At 39.9% G+C, this 19,257-nt stretch overlaps 2 protein-coding genes across 4 annotated transcripts in view; one reads left to right on the top strand and one right to left on the bottom strand.

Moving 5' to 3' along the window:
* LOC121887456 (arf-GAP with dual PH domain-containing protein 1-like) overlaps nt 1–16,051 on the bottom strand; it is a 34,042-nt gene extending 17,991 nt beyond the window's left edge. The window contains exons 1-3 of one of the 3 annotated variants that reach the window (XM_042398235.1): nt 15,998–16,051; nt 15,597–15,784; nt 4,277–4,404 (exon numbers count right to left, since the gene is read on the bottom strand). In XM_042398235.1, the coding sequence (XP_042254169.1) occupies nt 4,277–4,404; nt 15,597–15,687 (219 nt within the window). In that variant the 5' untranslated portion in view covers nt 15,688–15,784; nt 15,998–16,051. Of the gene's footprint in view, nt 1–4,276; nt 4,405–15,177; nt 15,197–15,596; nt 15,869–15,997 lie in introns of those variants that run through there. The other 2 variants (XM_042398234.1, XM_042398236.1) reach the window with 2 other exon arrangements.
* A 1,063-nt stretch (nt 16,052–17,114) lies between these two features.
* On the top strand, nt 17,115–18,836 carry LOC121887458 (cytochrome c oxidase assembly protein COX19). Its single transcript, XM_042398237.1, has 3 exons — nt 17,115–17,281; nt 18,215–18,326; nt 18,421–18,836. Exons 1-3 carry the CDS (start codon nt 17,200–17,202, stop codon nt 18,512–18,514), a joined length of 288 nt encoding a protein of 95 aa, XP_042254171.1. The 5' UTR covers nt 17,115–17,199; the 3' UTR covers nt 18,515–18,836.
* The last annotated feature ends 421 nt before the right edge of the window (nt 18,837–19,257 follow it).

Below are 19,257 nucleotides of genomic sequence, written 5' to 3'. Positions count from 1 at the left end.
ATTTGTTGAAATAGAATTAGTCATTATGAGAAAATGTGGTCAAAATCTCTCCACAACATGGTTACAGTTGAAATAGTGTCATGCACTTTGTTACACTGTAAACATAATTTATAAAGTGAAATGTTCTCTTGATTAACATCTAAGTAAATCAATTAAATTGAATGGTACAGAGACGTAACAGTAGTTTATTAGCCTAACGCAGAATGATTACAACTCAATGTCATTGCTCTAAATGTACACACACTCAGAAGCACAACAGGAAATTCATGAATCAGATTCTGATTCAAAGGTTTTATAGGTCATACTTGGTCCAGCAACCCACATCCATACAGTACGCTCTCAAATCTGCAGATATGGCTTTTATCAGTTTCCAATTCCAGGCTCAAAACTCTGTAATGACTTTCCTCTAGATGCAAAAGTTTTCTAAGTATGTGACATCTTACTGCTATCCTTGATTGATTTTGTTGTTGCACTTCAGCAGCTCTCTGATATTGGTTTCTCAAGAATTTTCATATAGCATTTCATATTGTTTTCCCTCCCCATACTGCTCTTTTCCATTCTTCTCCTTCACCTCATATTAAAGGTATTATTATCCTTTATTGTCTTTTGTTTTAAGAAAAGTTAATTTTACGATGGTTCAAAGGACTTGACAGTAACTTGTTGGCAAAATATATGGTATTAGCTTGGATCAGTTCATAAAGTGAATACTGTTGTGGCTGTTTGATCACTGACGTTTTATTGGAATGGGACTACAACAGCTCCAGACGTCTCAACAATAAACCCTCAAAATCATCCCCAAACTCTCCCTTTACAGCAATTACAGAAGGGCAGATTGAACACAAACAGACAACATAAAACCCTGGCATCTCTTTTTCCTGCACTGCAATCATATCCAGTCATCCAGTCATCTAATACTCTTGCTTCTGTTCGGGTTTTATCTCCAAATACCCCAAACTCCACTGTATTATTTTTGCCTCATACCGCCTCCACTTTCTCCTCTTAACTCAAATCCCCATTAAATCCTAATTATTGTCCTCCCACATCTCCACCTCCTGTTTTTCCTCATGACTCACATCAGCATTACCTCCCCCAAAGTCTTTTTTTATCACAGAGTGGTGGTTTAACTAGTATTCCAGAGACAACTTCACTCTTTCTCAGCAGAGCCAAAGATTTTAACCAGTCTTAAAAATATCAAAATATGCATTTCTTTTTACAGTTTTTTTATATTTCTTGCTTTCTTAAAGGGTTTGCATGGCACAGAACAGCTAAAGTTTCTTTTTACACACAGGAGAAAAATCACACTAATGGAATAACACTTTATTGATCCCAATATGGAAATTCTCTCCCTCCACAGGGAGGTCAGAGGTCAGAAGTCAATATTCTTTGGGCTGGATGTCTTAAGACGATGTGCAAGTCTGGTATCAGGCCAATCACAGCATTTTTAAGTGAACAACATTGGCTTGATTGATACTGACTATATTATATGATCCTTTGTTTATTGCAGCCTATTATTCAGTGCTGCTTTATTTTCTGTCATATTGTTTAGAAAAATCACTGGGTTGTTTCCATGAGAACAACAAAGATAATGCTACAGATATTAGACTATGTGGTTACCATGGGCTCCATACTTAATATTTTTTGTCTGTATTGTATTCATATTCATGTCATTTAGATACTTAGCATGCATGCTTATGTTGCACATACTGGGATTTGCACACAATTCATGCTTCACATAAAGAATTTGGCAACCAGTTTATGTCATCGTATTGGGCTTCATGCAAGAACAAGTCATACAAATGGTTTTGGAGTTCAAATGTCACTGAAAACAGCTTCAAATAACCAAAATAAATAACAAAAACTAACATAATGTAAAATTAATTATTGTTTACCATGTTTTATCTTCCTTTTATCAAATAGTAGTAGTTGTTAACACTCACAAGCTTTATGCAGGTGTCCAGTTCCATCTGACAGTGTAACATCACTGACTGTATATTATCTTGTCCATCTCGATGACTCAGCCTCCTCTTGAGCACCTCGCATCACAAACTGCTTTGCTTTAGCAAGACATTATTTGGTATCCATGTCCACTTCATGTCAAACCATTGTTTGTCACACAGACTCACTCACCTCAAGGGAAGTTTTACAAATATAAAACCTCCATGGATCAAAAATTCATAATAGAAAGAGTCATAATTGACCTTGTTTGCAGTTCGAGGTGTCCTGTCAACAGTTTTACAGACGTCTCTTTTACAATGGTGGTTTATGGGGAAAATGCTTTTTTGGCTGCAGGGGGATTTTTTGCTGCAATACCACGAGTGACCACTGGGAAACATTGGCTGTGAGGCTGAGCAGTTGAGTCCTATCCAGCTCTTACAATACATCCATGCTCCAGCCACTGTTACTTCCTGTTTAACAGTTCTTTCTCAAACAGAGAATGGGAGTGTGGTTAATAGTCAGACATAATCCATTACCATGGCAACCAGAACTCCATTCTACCACACCAGCGATGTGTCGCAATGGTAGTGATATTGTAGCCCAACCTGTCCACTTACTACAGCGTTAGCTATATAGACTAGGTTACATGTCATTAACAGGGATATGTGAAATCCACAGATGAAATCAGATGATGGCTTCTTTATTGATGGATCATCTATCCTAAGCAATGACATCTTGCTTTATTTTATATTAAATGTCCTTAAATTTTCCTCCTCAGTAGCCAGTCCCGGTTCTACGAGGATTCAAAAGCATGCATCGCATTCTCAGTTTAATATTTTGCACTCAGTTGAAATTTAAATAATAAATGCAAAGCGCAGAGGCACACCGACTGGACATCTCCATGTGCGCCTGCTATTTTGGTTCATGTATGTGCAGCAGCAGGTTGAGTTGAAGGTGAAAACAGATCAGCGGGTGTGGTTATTACTAAATTCCCTCTCAGCCAGTCATATCTCTAGTCTCGTAGCTCTGAAACACAGTTAAACGTGATAACGACAGCTCAGCAAACAGAAAGCTTTTCTTCAGGAAATGTCTGGATGGTTCAAAGCATCACAACATGAACACACATCACCACAAATCTGCAGCCAAAGACAGATGGAGTAGTAGTTTTCATCAGTTACTTACTATAAAAATGATAGAAATAAAACATAATGAAATTGATTTGGTAAAGCTGTTTATATCATATCGGACCAACGCTATTTCAGCGATAATTCTAATGTATCTGACCTCGTACACGGTCACATAGTTTAGTGATTGATGTTACACAACAGTCTTTGCATCGCATTGTGTCTCAAGAATAAAACATGAGACGCTACTTTTGCTAAAAAGAAAGTTGGAAAAGAGGCTGTGATGATCCCTGCTAACCCGACGTCACCTTCATAAAAAAGCAGACTATCGAGTCATAACTGACCCATCTGATGTGTGTAGAGGTGTGTGTGGTTATACTGTAGCAGCGGTGACATCAGGTGATTTAATGAAGGTAAACACAGTGAACGGTCGTGCGTAACGGCACTGCACTCTAGCGCAGCACTTCTCAGAGGCTGCAGATTTATCAACGTATCAGTCCTGCTGCCTTCATATGCTGCAGTCATTTAATGAACTGACAGGAGAAGCTTTTCATACAGTGTAAAGCAGCTGTGAACAGCAGATACTGTAAGAATCACCCACATTCATTTATAGATCACTGCAGACTGATTTACTGACTTTCCTGCTTTAACAATATTAAACATAATTTTCTGTGCCGAGTTTGATTGGAGAGTGTTTAATTGATATAAATTACTTATATTTCAAGCATTAATCCTGTTGCGGCACGTCTGCAGCAAGTATTTAGTTTGAAACGCAGGTGCTTGATACCGTATCAGTAGCCTATGCGACACTCACAAAAATACAGATTTTATGAGGATGACGTATGACTGCAGTGTCTACTATAGTCATACATCATTGCTCCACTTCAGCAACAGCCATTTTTGAACTGTGAGTGCAAAACTAAGTTGTTTGTCAAAAAATGTTTGGCTAACAGTGTGGCTATTCAACATTGTGAGCAAATGACTCAGAAAAATGTGAAATATCTTAAAAATGCCAAAAACACACTGGCGGGGGGCTTGAAACAGTATGGTGTTGAATATGCTAATGATCAAATCTCAGGAGCATGCACCTGCTTGTGAACAGGTGGCATTCATCAGGTTGAAATGAGTGATTTGTGTAGTTAAGGGAGTTTACTGAGATAAGGGAGTGTACATATTTTCTGTAGATACTGTATATATATGGAAGTGGAGCACCGTACCTCCACTTCACTGGCATCCCACGTGTCCTGGACCGACTTGACCCGGCTGATGTGGGGGATGCTCCGGTGTAGGAGCGAGCAGGCCTGGCAAACAAACACGCCCAAAGTCAGCGATGCCCAGTCCGGCTCTGCAAGAGAGAGGAAGGAGGGGAATGAGAGAGAGAGAGATGATGTAGAGGAAAAAAGCATAGAGATGGAAGGAGGGGAAGTAAGTTTGGGGATAAAGAGAGAAAACAGTGAAGGGAGAATATGAAATGGGTAGGATCATAGAGAGAGCGGTGGTAGAGATGAAGGAGGAGAGGTGAAAAAATCTTGTCATAATCTTGCGCTGTAACAAAGAGAACACCAGCTCAAGGTTCAGGCTATAAATACTGAAAGTGCTGATGCTGGCGCTGTTAGGGGGTAATAGGAGCAAAGTAAATGAAGCAAATATTACAAGGGACTCTGGTCGAGTGTGTGCCTGCTCATAAAGGACAGCAGGGCAGCAAAATATGATTTGGGGGAAATCCTGTTTCGTTTATTGACAGGAAACAGACCGCATGAGATCTGATCAGAATTCAGCCGAGGTAGTTATCAGGTTAGTTACATCACTGGACTCCTAAATAGATAGCATCATCACACACGCAAAAAGATAGAGTTAAATCTGCATGCTGAAGCTCATACTTGTATGCACATGCAATATTTTATACTTTTATACATCCTGGCATGCACGCATAAGCATACCTGTGCATCGCCTCGATACAGACCATATGCTGGTTATTGCCAACATGAGCATGTGATTGAACACACGCAGCTCTACAAAACTAACAGCCTCATCAGCATTCAGAGAAAATATGCACCGGAAAAAAAAAAAAGGTTTCTTAATGCAACGTGACACAGCAGCAGCATCCATGGGTGTTCAGCAGAGGTACACTGGAGTCACTGTGTCACACATAGACTGTCCATGCAAATTAAGTTGTCAAAGTCAGACACACAGTGTGTGTGTGACAGAGAGAGAAAGACAGAGTGTAGTGTGAAGGTGAGTGCTAGGAAAAATGAGAGAGAGTCACGTGCGAATGCAGATCGGAGTTTTGCAGTGAAGCCAGAAAAATCTGATCTGAGCTGGTCAAAATTAAAGGAATAGTTTGTCATTGTGAGAAATATACTTTTTATTATTTTGTTGTTGTTTTGAGTTAGATAAGAAGATTGATAGCACTCTCATATCTGTCTTTTAAATATGTAGCTGGAGCCAGTAAGCGATTTAGTTTAGCTTTGCATAAAGACTGTAAACAGGGAAACAGCAAGTCTGGCTCTGCCCAAATGTGACATCCACCTACCAGCACCTTTAAAGCTCACTAACTGACACGTCATATAAAACCAACACTTTTGTTTAATCTGAATAAAAACTGAAGTAAAATTACATGTTATGGTTTTACTGACGGTTATGCACGGACTATTTCAGTGACCTCCTAGTGTCTCCGCTGGTTACGTGGCAACCTCACATTGATGACAAGAAGTTACTACTCACAGTAACAGTAAAAAATGGCCATCACAATTTCCGAGAGTCCAAGGCGATGTCTGGGAACAGCTTATTTTGTCCGACCGACAGTCCAAAACCAACACATTACAATGATATAAACCAGAGACAGGCAGCAAATCCTCACATTTGAGAAGTTGGAACTAGGGGAAGTTTGGCGTTTGGTGTTCCTAATATTTTGTCCACTCCATTAACATACATGAGGATTAGGAACATTACAACATACATTAGGAACACATTAGGAACACTTTTCAACATAAATCACTCCAGTACACCACCACCACCCACTACAACCTCAATAATAAACATTAAGTCGAATTATCACCTTTCCGACAATGTCAACAAAAACTGAAAATGTATAAGCTTTATATATTTATGTAGAATTCATGGCAGAGCTGTTGTATTGGATTGCATTAGATTGCACAGGTGTACCTAATGAAGTGGCCGGTGAGTGTTTAATGGTGACAATTTCTAAACTACCTCTAAGATATCTTTGGCATTTCTGTACTGCAATTTCATCCAATGTATACGCCGATATGGAAATCTGAAAATGAAGCTGAAAATATCAGTCATGCTGATGTATCACACTCTATTCATGATGTCGAAGTGTGTTTTTAATGTATTTGCACATTCCTGATGTGTGCATGGCCACAAGCATCTGAGAGTACCGTGTCTCATTCTCTCTCCATCTCGCTCTCTCTGCAGCTGCCATTTCTCACACGAGGAGGCCCTCAGCATGGTGCACCGAATACACACACATGTATGCACACGTACAGAGTGAGAGTGTGTAAAACTCAAGGGAGTCATATGAGAGCTAAAGGACAGAGAGGAGTGGGGGGAGAGGGCAAAAAAAACGATTCTTGAATTTCTCTGTGCTCTTGAGGCTGGAGAAAGCATAGATGGAGATGCCACAGAGCCTGAAAGGAGATGTTTCGAGGTGGAAAATATGAGGCAGGAGGGATAAAGTAGGGAAGATGGAGTGAGGAGGGAAGGAAAAAAGGAAAAGTGTGGGTTCTTTATCATGCAGAGAGTTGATCTGTGCTCACAAGATCCCCTGCGGGTGTTACTGGCATCTACGATAAGCTTTCTTCGATTTATCTCAGTTAACCCATGACAAGTGTGCAATATTTTTATAAATGTCAACTTATCCTTTAATCATTTCGCATTGTGATGGAGCACAAAGCACAAGAGATGTGAAGACATGTTCCTTTTTATGTCTGCCACAATTACACATCACGCAAAATGCCCAACAAACACACACCCACGCGCACACAACCCCACTGACACGAAAACACACAACCAGCCATTCGGTGGTGAGGTCATCGCTGTCTGAGTCAGGCCTCACGGAGAGGCAGACAGCACTCATGGAGATTACTGTGGCTGCATGACTGACTAACCACATACACACACGCACACACGCACACACAGGGCTTCCTCCTCTGCATGTACATAGAAAAGATGTTTCTCAACAGGATTACTGTGAAGAACAGATGCAGTTGTAGCTAACAGGAGGTGGAAAATTCCTGATGTAGTGTGACTCTGCTGTTTTTGTCACAGTGCATATGCTGTTCCAAGCCTGTTTGTTAAAGCGCCGCCGCACCTTGGCTCTGTCTCCAACGAATTGTTCAGAAGACAAATCAAGTTTTTCAGGAGTTTTACAAGGCTTGTGGCTCGATTGGCGGAGAGACAACAGAGCTTTTGATTCGACCGCACAAGGTTGAAGAAAGAGGTGCCTGTGGTGCTGCTGCGGGGCAGATGCAGGATAAATGAATGAGGGGGCATTTATACAATGGCGGCCCCTGTGCCTGTGACCATTTGCGGGGAGCTTTTCTGCATCTGCAAGAAGTCATTTGTATGTCTGGATGTTTTCGCGTCAGTCTGTCAGTAGCTGTGTCATGTTGGGGGTTAATGACTTGACAGTGGGGCCAGTTCAGGTTGTGACCCCCCCCTCTGTCTTGACTAAAACCCTCAGGCAACAGCACACACTTTTATTTCTACAGCAGACAATGTAGTATTAGATTTTACTTAATGTATGTTTTACTGCTTGACCCAGGTGCTGTAAAATGCTTGAGGCATTTAAAAGATCTTTTCGGATGGAACCTTATTGCAACAGTGAAGATTAAATACAGTGTACATATGTGTTGTGTTACTTACTAGCACAGTGTTTTCTAATTGATCCCCTGTGTGGGGGTGGAGCAGTGATTTTAAAAGTATGGGGGTTCTAGGGGTGGGACATGCCTTCGGCCCCTGTTCCAGTCTCCACAACATGCCAAATCCAAATGAATGCTGTGGATTTCTACATTTTCTTCGCCACCATATGCAAATAATATTGAGTTCAAAATGTACATTGTAGCACCAAACCCTTCACCCCAAAATATTTTTTACCAGCATTCACATACCATAGTATTATCAAATGACTTTAGATTTTTTAGCGTCTGTTAAAAAACACGCTTTTAACAAAAATATAAAGAATAAGACTTTAATTCCTTTTTTTCTTATTTCATCCATGATACACGACAAGATGAAAACTGAGCTACATTGTCCAACTCGACCAAACTCATTACTCAAAACCAGTGTCAGTGGGTGAAATGGGTAAGAACACAGCAGCACACATTACAAAAACAGTACTCTACTCAAAACCAGTGTCAGAAATAACAAAGGGCAACATTATCCTTATCGCCTAGTATTAAACAGCTGTTTCATAGCTCTGATCTGTTATTCTCTAATCTCTTATCACAGCCAGCGGCAAGAAACAGAAGCACTGAATCTAAATGCAGACATGTAACTTTACCGTACTTCAACCTTTTACTCTTCCCTGGCCTGGTGGGTTGGTGATATGGCTGTCATTGGCTGAGTGGCCATTCAATCAATCTAACTTGACCAATAGGTTTTCATGTATGGGGAACTCAGTTTCGTTTCATCAGTGACTACCTCAGGAAAAAGTGTGTGTGTGGGGGGTTGAATCATTTTTCTCTGAAAGTGCGGGTGTGGCAACACCCATAACATCCGCAGCTGCGAAGCACCTGCCTGTGTGCTAGTGACGTCTGTATTCATGCATTCCTCCCGATTCCCATTCACACACCTGAGACCCATTTGTGTTATGCACTACACTGTACATGGGTGTTTTCTGTATTTTATGTTAGACTGACAAATGTGATGGTGTTAGTCCCTCTTGAGTGAAGGATTTTTTTTTTCATTACTGTCGTACACATAACTCTAAATGCCTCTGTCAGTCAACCACACTGGTCCACGCTGAAGTATCTCAACAACTACTAGTTAAGTTGACATGAAATTCTGTACAGACATTCATTGTTCCCAGAGAGTGTATCCCTCTGATTTTGGTGGTGCCCTGATTTTTCCCTTAATAACACCAGCAGGTTTGGCTTTTAGTGAAAAAAGTAACTTGGCAAGAGCAGCTAGTGGCGTGGCTACTGGAATGGCAATTTCCATATGGGTCAATTGGTCGGGACTGAAATATCTCAATGATTGGAGGGATTGCTGTGAAATTTGTTACAGATATTCATGGTGCCCAGAGGATGATGCCCTGACTTTTCCTCTAGTACCACCAGCAAGTCAAATTTTTCATGTATCCTGTGAAATATCCCAACATCTACTTGGTCAACTGGTAGAAAATACTGTACAGACATTCATGGTTCCTTCATGATGAATTCGTATGATTTTGGTGACCATCTGACTTGTCCATCAGTGCCAACATGAAGTTGGCAACAACTATTTTGATAGATTGCCATGAAATTTGGAACACACATTCATGTCCTTCTAAGGATTCATTTTTATCACTTTGGTGATCCCCTGAGTTTTCATCTAGTACCATCATCTGGTCAAATTTAAATTTGTCTAACACAAATTAACGCCATTCCATTCCACAGCTGTACTTTGTGTTGTTGTTGTGCCAATTACCAGATGTTAACATGCTAACATGCTAAACGAAGATGATGATTATGGTAAAGATTATATCACCTAAACATTAGCATGTTAGTGTTGCAGTTGTGTGCATGTTGGTATCTTAGCTAAAAGCACAGATGTGCAGCCTTACACAGCCGCTAGCATGGCTGTAGACTCTTGGTTTTGTTTGTTCACATGCCTTAAACCCCAAACTCAAAGACCACTTCTCCAGCAATTTGGCATTGTACTTTCATAAGTCTGGAACTCCTTGGCACTCATTTATTGTCCCCATTCAACCTATATGTAACCGTTGTGCTATGTATTTGTGATTTCTGATTGTGGCTATGTGACTCTTGTCTGTGGAATGATGGTGATGGAACTGTATGCCGGAATCAAATTCCACCAGCTTAGCTGTGCGGTCATATTAGTGAAATGAACTAAACTGAATTTGGGGAACTCACAAGCGACAGATAAAAAAACAAATGGTGAAAACTGAAGCAGTTAGCTCTAAGTATGGGAGAAGCTCCAAAAGAGATAGAGATACCCTTGAGACCCTTGAGATATTATTTTCTCAGACTTGACTTAGCTCCTCCAGAGCTGCAGATATTATACATCTGTTTACACAGTCAGAGTGTTACTCCCTGTGATGAGTAAACTGATCTTCATGTGTCAAATCTGTGGAGTTCCCCTATTTCCCTCCATTACATATGCCATTAGTGATGATTCATTCCTCAAGGGCTTGTAATGGACCTCAAACTGTCTTGTGTCTACACTAAGCTGCATTTTGGTAACCTAATTCATAGCTCAAACATCATTTTCAAATGTCCTCCTAAATGGTGTTCCCTTTGCTTCACTGTAATGAAGCGAAGGGAAGCCCCCTAATAGTCGACCAACCGTTAGTTGATGAGAAGAGTCTTAGTAGTTGACCAAGTTTTCATTGGTCAGTTAGTCGCAGAAAAGAAAAACCCCAAACTCCATTTGGGAGCTGCGCCTTATCAAAACCTCATATTTGGCTGGAATGTGAATGAAACACGAGGGGGATTTTAATTTGAAACCATGAATACTGGAAATGGTGAGACAAGGTTCCACCCGACCGAATTGACCGATGTGTAACTTCATCATTCAGTCAGTGACACGGTCCACTGTGATAACAACCAGGAAAACACCTAAAATGAGAGATATGACAGAACTAACTGAGAGATTTAACAGAATTAACTGACCCACGGGAGTGAAAGAAAAAAAATCATTAGCGCTTTTGCCGTTAGCATTGTTGTTAACAGGCAGCTCGCTTTATGTGTGTGCTTGTAAAACGTATATTTTAAAGGCCTATTATTAAAGTTTTGTATTTCTCTGTAATGTAGCACAGTGTTAACAATGTTACTTATCACATTCTTTCTCATCCCTGGAACTCAAACCATTTTCTGATGCCCCAAAAAATAAATACTTAAATAATTAAATTAATATCATAAACATGCGCTGACTAGATGATTAATAGCTTGAGCTAACAACTACTAGTTGACTAGGAAGCCCTAGTAAACATCATTTATACTGTTAAATTTTCTCTCCATTAACGCCTCAATAAGTCAGTTAAAATGAATGCTGCAGAAACATAACTACTATATTAACGCAGGATGACAACAACTGAATCTCATGGTTCTAAATGGACGCACATTCTGAAACACAAGAGCGGACTCGGATGCTAAATTGTAAAAATTGCTTCAAATCTTTAGTAAAGTTCTCTCTGGTGCCCTTGTTTTTAGTCAGGGTATAAAATACTTGCTTCTATCATAGTATTAAGATGACATAATGTTCTTTTATCAAGCTCATGCAACTTAAACAAGACAAAAAATATGTGAAGCAATCTACATCTCACTTAGTCACACCATATGTCATCAGGACACTGAGTTGCAGAGAGAAATGCAGAAAAGTTTTTGTTTTCTCCAACTTTCCCTCAAAAAGCTGTAAAAAAAAGAGTCAGGAAAGCCATTGGAGCCTAAACTTCCGTCTATCTCATCAGAGTTCCTGCTGTTTCTGCTGCACAACAAACACCTTCCTCGCACCACAGACGACTGCTGAGGCGTCTCTCTGGAGGGAATAACTCGTTTGTGTGTCCTTAGCGAAGGGCAGAACCACAACGCTGCTGAGCTACAGAGAAACCCTGCCGTATAAGCTCCCAGCTCAGCCTCTCAGCGGTCTCGTCTGAGCACACCAGCAGAGAGAAGATAGGGAGAAAAAAAAAACCCCACAAAGGTAAGGAAGGGCAGAGTAAGAATGACTAAGCATAAAAAATGCACAAGCACTGTTGCCGCTTTATGTGTTTTCAGAACAATTCCAGCAGGCTTTCCGTTTGGTTAATGGATGTTGTATCTGTGATGGGAAGATAAGACAGGGGTGAGGGAGGACAGCCAGGTCACTGCTGATGATGAGGTAGTCTGTTTTTACTCTGTTAGCCTGCAGATTCACACACAATAGAGGGCTCTGATGTGATGTCACACAGAGGCCTTATTGTAGGTTTTCAGCTCGCCGTTCATTTCTAGCAGAATTAATGGCTAATGTCTGTCTGGCAACTATTAATTTCATTATTAATGTGTCTGATTTAATTTCTGAATAAATAATGTCACCTTGTTAGCTATGGCAGAGCATGTCAGCTAGCCATTATGGTACTGTCTTGTTCTTGTTAACACATCTGATTGTTAAGATTAACTTCAGTGACTCTTCTTGAGCTAGGGCTGCAACTAATGATTATTTTCACTATTGATTAATCACTTATAATTTTCTTGATTAATCGGCTGTCGTTTAGTGAATAAAACAGAAGAAAACACAGAAAAATGCCTGTTACCTCAAGGTGAAGTGATCAAAGTCTTGTTTTTTTCCAAACACAATGTAAGACAATGAAAACCAGCAAATTCTTCATCAAATCCGGCATTTTTGCTTGAAAAGTGACTTATGATAATTAATTGAGAATTATCAATTATCAGAATAGTTGCTGATTCATTTTCTGTCAATTAACAAATCTTTTAATCAACTCATCGTTGCGGCTCTATCTAGAACTACAATATATCTCTGTGTGTACTACAGCGTTATTTCTTGTGACCCCTTTACACAAGGCATGTCTGCTTGCAACCACTCGACAGCTCTCAGTCAAAAAATAATTTTATACTTTTTACTTTTAAATGCCTTTTAGAGGCTGATAAATGTATACAGTATTAAACTACACAAAAATGGCAATGACTAGAGAAAGGTCTGGAAAAAACAGTTTTGTGTGGTGGAATTCAGTTTCTTCTTTTTTGCTGCACTGGTAAAAGTTTCGCACAAAGTGTCTTTCAAAATATTTATACCTGTATAAATATAAATAAGCATAAAACCTGCCATTATAGAGAAGGTCAAGACACAATGACTCATACAATTATAGATCATGGTGCACAGTTTTGGACAGTCTTTCCTCAAATGCGTTCATGGTGTTTCACTCAGTCGTACGTACGAAAAGTAACGGAAGGATAAAAACAGAGAGCTTGAAAGAGAAGGTCAATCTTGTCTACTTTCTCAGTGCTTGTTGGATTGTCAGTTTTCGGAAAGTTACGATAAATGTTGGATGGATCTGGTTTGTTGCACATCATCTCTCACCATATTTCCTGTCTGCCTCTCAACTATTTACTGTCAATTAAAGGCAAAAATGCCACGCCCTGCTCAAAAATAATAATTTCATTAGGTAATTGTTGGGGGTTAAGATTCTGTTTGTAAATCCCACAAACATACTGATATCTTTAATCATCCAGTGGCTCTTAAGATTCATCCCAGGTTGGGAACCTCTGATTTACTGTGTCACAGTAACCTACTTATGGAAAAGACTTGTTAAAGTTGTGAACATACAGTGACATAATTACTGAATTCCCACATCACAGTTTTCAGGTCCTCTCTTTACATCTCATTACATTTTCATCTCTTCCACTTTTACATATGAAACTTAAAGAACGACTTTGATTGATTGACAGAGTAGGGTGGTAACTAATTACATCTAATCTGAATTATGTAATCAGATTACACACAAAAATACAGGTAATCAGTCCTGATTATGTTAGAAAGGATGTGTAAACTGAAATACCAACAAATTAAGTCATCCAAAAGGTATTCCAAAATATTCTGATGACTCATTTTTGTTATATCAGAGTATTATGTAACCAGTTGCAGATATTTACTATATATAATGCGAACGTAATCTTACCCAACCCTGTTAATAGAAGATTTGCGGCACAGCTGCAGCCAGAAAACGCCAAAACCATCAATACCAATGCAGAGAGACACTCATTGTTTTTCAATCATATATCAATGTACTAACATATCTATCTATCTGTCTATTGGTCTATACTACCTGTCCTGTTTCATCCTACCAAGCAACACCCACCCACTCCAGTACAATATGCTTGTTTACTTTGCTGTGCTGAGACAATTTGTGGTGTTTTTGTCTGAAAAAGCCACTGAGATTAAAAAAAAAAATCCTGTCCCCTGCTGGCATAGAGCCACCGAACCTGCATCAATAATTCATATCTTGACAATTATGAGATATGGATTCTGAGCCTGGGAATTCTTGATCTGGTAGTGGAGGCATAACGGTATGGTTGATGGGTGTGTATCCTAAAACTTTTCATCCGTGCAGCCTGGTCTGTTCAGCTTCTTCTTTTTTTTGAAGAGCTTCGCTCGAGGGAATCTCAGCACTTGTTTGAGGGAGAAGAGAGCATCTGAGTCACCTCACCACCAGCTGTGGTTTTCCTAGCTGTGATCTGAATCAGTCACCCTTCAATTACCAGCTTCTCTGACTATTCGGCTACCTCTGTCCTCCAAGCAGAACTGTCATATTATACCCCAAATGCACCTTTCACAGCTGTACAACACAGAACAGCTGTTCTACACTCGCTTCACAGTGGCTACATTTTTAGTGGAATGATTACAGAGGTGACGAAGCATGGCGACAGTCAGGCCCAACGTTTACCTCTAGGTACATCTTAAACCATAAGGCCACATAAAAAAAAACATATTCTTTAAAGCTGGTCAAAATGAAATCCCTCCTCAAGTGTCCGTCTCTCAGACAAAGCTATAATTCTGCAAGAGCCATGCTGGCCCCAAAAGCTGCTCCGCTACCAGCCAGTCCTCAGAGGAACCGTAACCAGGGCCAAGGAACAGGCATCCTGGGTGGGCTTGGCTCCAAGTACTGGGCGTACAGCCCATGCTGGAGCCTCGGCGGCCACTCACTGGTTTATTGCCATTTGAGGGAGAAAAAAGGAGAAGGGAGGGGATGGAGAGGAAGAGAGGGGATAAAGGGGGGGAAACAGAGAGAGATGAAGAAAAGGATGAAGATGCACTGAAATGCAAAAGAGGAATGTTTAACTGCCTGTTGGAGATTAGTGCCATGTCCCATATATATATATTTATGTACACATCTCCTCTGTAAATGGAAAACAAATGTGTAAAGCAAAAATACACACACCCATAATTACTGAGTGAGCCTTATGGAGGTTGCTTACAGTGTAGAACATGATGACACCAGACCACATTACCAGCACACTGTGGACACACACACACACACACATTGTCAGTAACAATAATAGCTGTCAGCCACACACATTGGGAGTGTTTTATGTGTTTATGGCTCAGACTAAGTCCAGAGTGCAGTCTGCTTTCAGTAGGCCTGGTCTTTACCTGCCAACAGGGGTTTTCAGGTGGCTTTTTCCAGCCGGGCTTCATCATATGTGGACCAAAAAAGGAAATTCATGACACCCTTGACTTGTTTTGGTTCTGAAGCAGCATCTTCCCACCTTGAGCGCATGCAATAGGCTGTAGATGCATTGGTGCAAGTGCAGCTGCATGCATCTGGCTCCATCAGACACCGGCTTCGGGCTCGCTTACCTGGATTGCCGCAGTCAGCGCACGTTTCGTTGCCCGGTCTCGCCAGCACGTCTTGCAGGAGCCGGTTGTTCCCCTCCGGTTCCTGCGCCATGGTGAGTTTATCCGTCCAGCCTCACCGCGGTGGGGAAGAAGCCAAGCACAAGAACATCCGCTGCGGAAGCCCGATCACCTGTCAGCTCCAATCTGAACTGGAGAGGAGAGAAAGACCGAAGGAGACTGAACGATCCAAACCGAGAGGATGGAGGTAGACTCTCTCTCTCTCTCTCTCTCTCTCTCTCTCTCTCTCTCTCTCTCTCTCTCTCTCTCTCTCTCTCTCTCTCTCTCTCTCTCTCTCTCTCTCTGTCGCTCTCTCTCTCTCTCTCTCACTCACACACACACACGCACACTGATAGCTCTATTACCAAGTCTCGCTGACTGCATAATGATCAAGCCTACATTACCGTCACCTCCCTCCCTCCCTGCCCGTCTGTCTTCTCGCCACCGTCCAGTCTCATATGTAATGATAGTGAGACATCCAGTGGCGGCTACCTGAACACACTTGTCTTAAAAATATAAAAGTCATCTAGGAATGTCCATTTTGCTTTCATTTTGAAATCATGCTCAGCTGTTTATGTGTTATCATCAATTGATTTGTTTTGATATTAATGATTAATTATTATTTACACTCTCCCCCACTTTAATATTCCAATAAAATGCCCATGTCTGTATCATATTTCAAATCAATATTTATTAGCACATTTCAAACATGTTAGTGCTGTTAAGTGCTTTGCGGGTGACTGACAAGCTATAAACAAGTGGAGACTGCATGCAAGAAAGAATATGAGCAGTATTAGATTACCAAGTGAATAAAAATGCAGCTGCAACTGAAGATGATTTTTTAATTACTGACTAATCCGTTGGAAATTAATTTTTAATTATCCGACTAGTCGTTTAACCTATAAAAGGTCAGAAAACACCCCTAAAAAGTCCATCTCAATTTCTATGAGATCTTCAAATAACTTCCGACCAACAATCCAAAACCCAAAGATAAACAGTAATTTCTTTGTCAATTCACTAATCTGTTAATCCACTAATTATTACATCTTAGTAAAAATGATACATCTGAAATAATTAATGAATCAAATACATAAGACTATTTAAACGTTTAAAAAGAAAAAAATATTTTTGTATAGTAATTTTATGTTTTATGTTATTTACAAACACAACATAGCTGTACTTTGTCTAAACAATGAGGTCGCACCTCACGGTAAACACTGGTTTATGATATTCCCACAATATTATATCATGTTGTGTATATTTTTAGCAGGATTTTAATAAGATTCTTAAGGTATTTCTTTGTCGATTTGTGCAGATTGTGTACAGATTATATGATTTTGAAAAATAAATTGAACTGTTTATATAAAATGAATTAGATTCATGTATGACACTGTTTTATCTTACATGTCAAATTGTTACTCAAATGATCGATGATCAATGCCACCAAATCGACTACTACTGCCTGTCCATAGAGACGTCATATTTCTGCGACGGGCTGACGCACAGGGCGACTGTTGCCTCGCAGACTCGCATCTTCCTAAATTAATCATCATAAACAAACATAAACATGTCCACTGCTATGAATTTCGGGTCGAAGAGCTTTAAACCTCGGGCTCCTGATAAAGGCTCTTTCCCACTGGATCATTTTGGTAAGTTAAATCACAGACTGTCGGCTTTGTATCTGTTGAATAACGCAGTAAGTTTTGCATAACTGATGTCGGAGTTCTGTCTTGCTGTTGACATGAAAGCAAAGACTGCTGTCTGTAACGTCAGCTGTGACACAAACTGGCCCTGTCGTCTTTCTTCAGCTCGCTACGTTAGTCGTTTATGTTACTTTGTAATTTACAGCTATAATGTATTAATGAACGGAGTGCGAGCTACTTCAGCACCAGTTTGTTTTGTTTCCAAATCTTCAAGTCTTTTAACCACCCGGAGGAAATAATATATAATATAATCAGTCTGCTGCATGATAGTATAGTTTAACCCTTTTCCTAAGCTGTGACTGTGTTAGCTGGGATGAAACAGTTGCAAATTTGGAAAAGAGTTTTAATAGAAGTTGCAGTTCTGTGAATAAATTACAGCACAGTATCGTGTTTCTGTCACGTCTATTAAAATGCTGAATGTGACACACATGCTGCTGTGTCCTAACTCTCCAGTCAGTGTCAAAACAAAGTGCTGAGTCCAACAAACTAACTGTAGATTGTATTTGTGAATTCTAAAGGACTCACAACACCTCATGTTTAATATTCTCCTTTATCACATTAAAACAAAGCACAATGTTTTTGAGACCACGTTGTCTGGCTGTCAGGTATAATTGAATCCAACAGATGGTATTGTCCTGTGTGTTTACAGCAGAGTGCACCATCCAAGCTTGAACTAAGAAATTCCAAAAGTACATCACAAATACTGATTGTAGCCTATATATAGGAAATTTAAAAAAAAATTAAAAGCAACATTTCAATAGCAACCATATGTGCAGAAATATTGTCTAATATTAACTTAAACACTATCTGCAGCCTGACAAACTGCAAAACTCTACTTGGCTGAACCTTCAGGCTGATTGTGACTGACTGTTATTTCAGGAGAGTGTAAAGACTTCAAGGAGACGTTCATGAAGTGTCTGAGAGACAACAACTTCAACAACTCCCAGTGCCGACTACAGTCCAAAGACTACCTGGAATGCCGGATGAACCAGTAAGAAATATGAAATGTTCCTGGCATGACACTTACAGTCCAGCTTCACTTGTTTCTGACATTTGTTCCGTCATCTTATTATCTTGTTTTCCAGTCAGCTGATGGCCCAGGAGCCCCTGGAAAAACTGGGATTCAGGGACCTTATGGATCCTCCTCCCAACCAAGCAGACAAAGACGCTAAACCCTGACCTGCTACAACACCACAGCTACTGCTTCCAACATGGAGGGATGGTGTTGCTCTGAACTTATCATTATCTTGCAATTTGTTGGAAAAAAAACATCACAACACAAGTCCCACAAAAGCATATTATAAGAAGACTTTGAGGATCCTGCTGACTTTGAGTGGAGAACATACATTTTCCTCAAGAGCAGGTCTGACTGAAGACATGAGGTTACAACATCCAACCTTTGACCTCATTTTATCCATCACGTGTGTACATAAAATACAAATGTCTAATATATGAAGATGCTGTTTTGGCATGTTAATAAATCTTTTATATTTAAACTAAACTGATGTGTAGATTGAGCCTAGATTGATTTGTTTTTCTTGTTTTGAGGGATAAAGAGTGTTGATCCAGTAAAGCTTTAGCTCCTGAGAAACAATGACTTATATTTGGTTGTTTTTTGTTCATAAATAAAGGCTACACAAGCATGAAACTGACCACAGGAGGTTTAATCCAAAATTTAAGGACTTTACAATCACTTTTAAGGTCCTGTCCTGTCTGATGTAATTTGAAAATCAGGTAGTTTCAAGGCATTAAAAATCATGTAGTGTATGCAGCTGCAGCTATATCTATTTCTCCAAATATGAAGGCTTTATTTGTCAAGACTGCATGTACTGTACATGTGTGAGACTTGGTCAAAAATTATTAGTTTCAATTAAAATTTCTTACAAAGACACGGTCAATATCTGTGTCTTACAAAAACAAAG

Source organism: Thunnus maccoyii, chromosome 20, assembly GCF_910596095.1.
Source record: "Thunnus maccoyii chromosome 20, fThuMac1.1, whole genome shotgun sequence".
Lineage (NCBI taxonomy): Eukaryota > Metazoa > Chordata > Actinopteri > Scombriformes > Scombridae > Thunnus > Thunnus maccoyii.
This window is presented reverse-complemented; position numbering and strand designations above follow the sequence as displayed.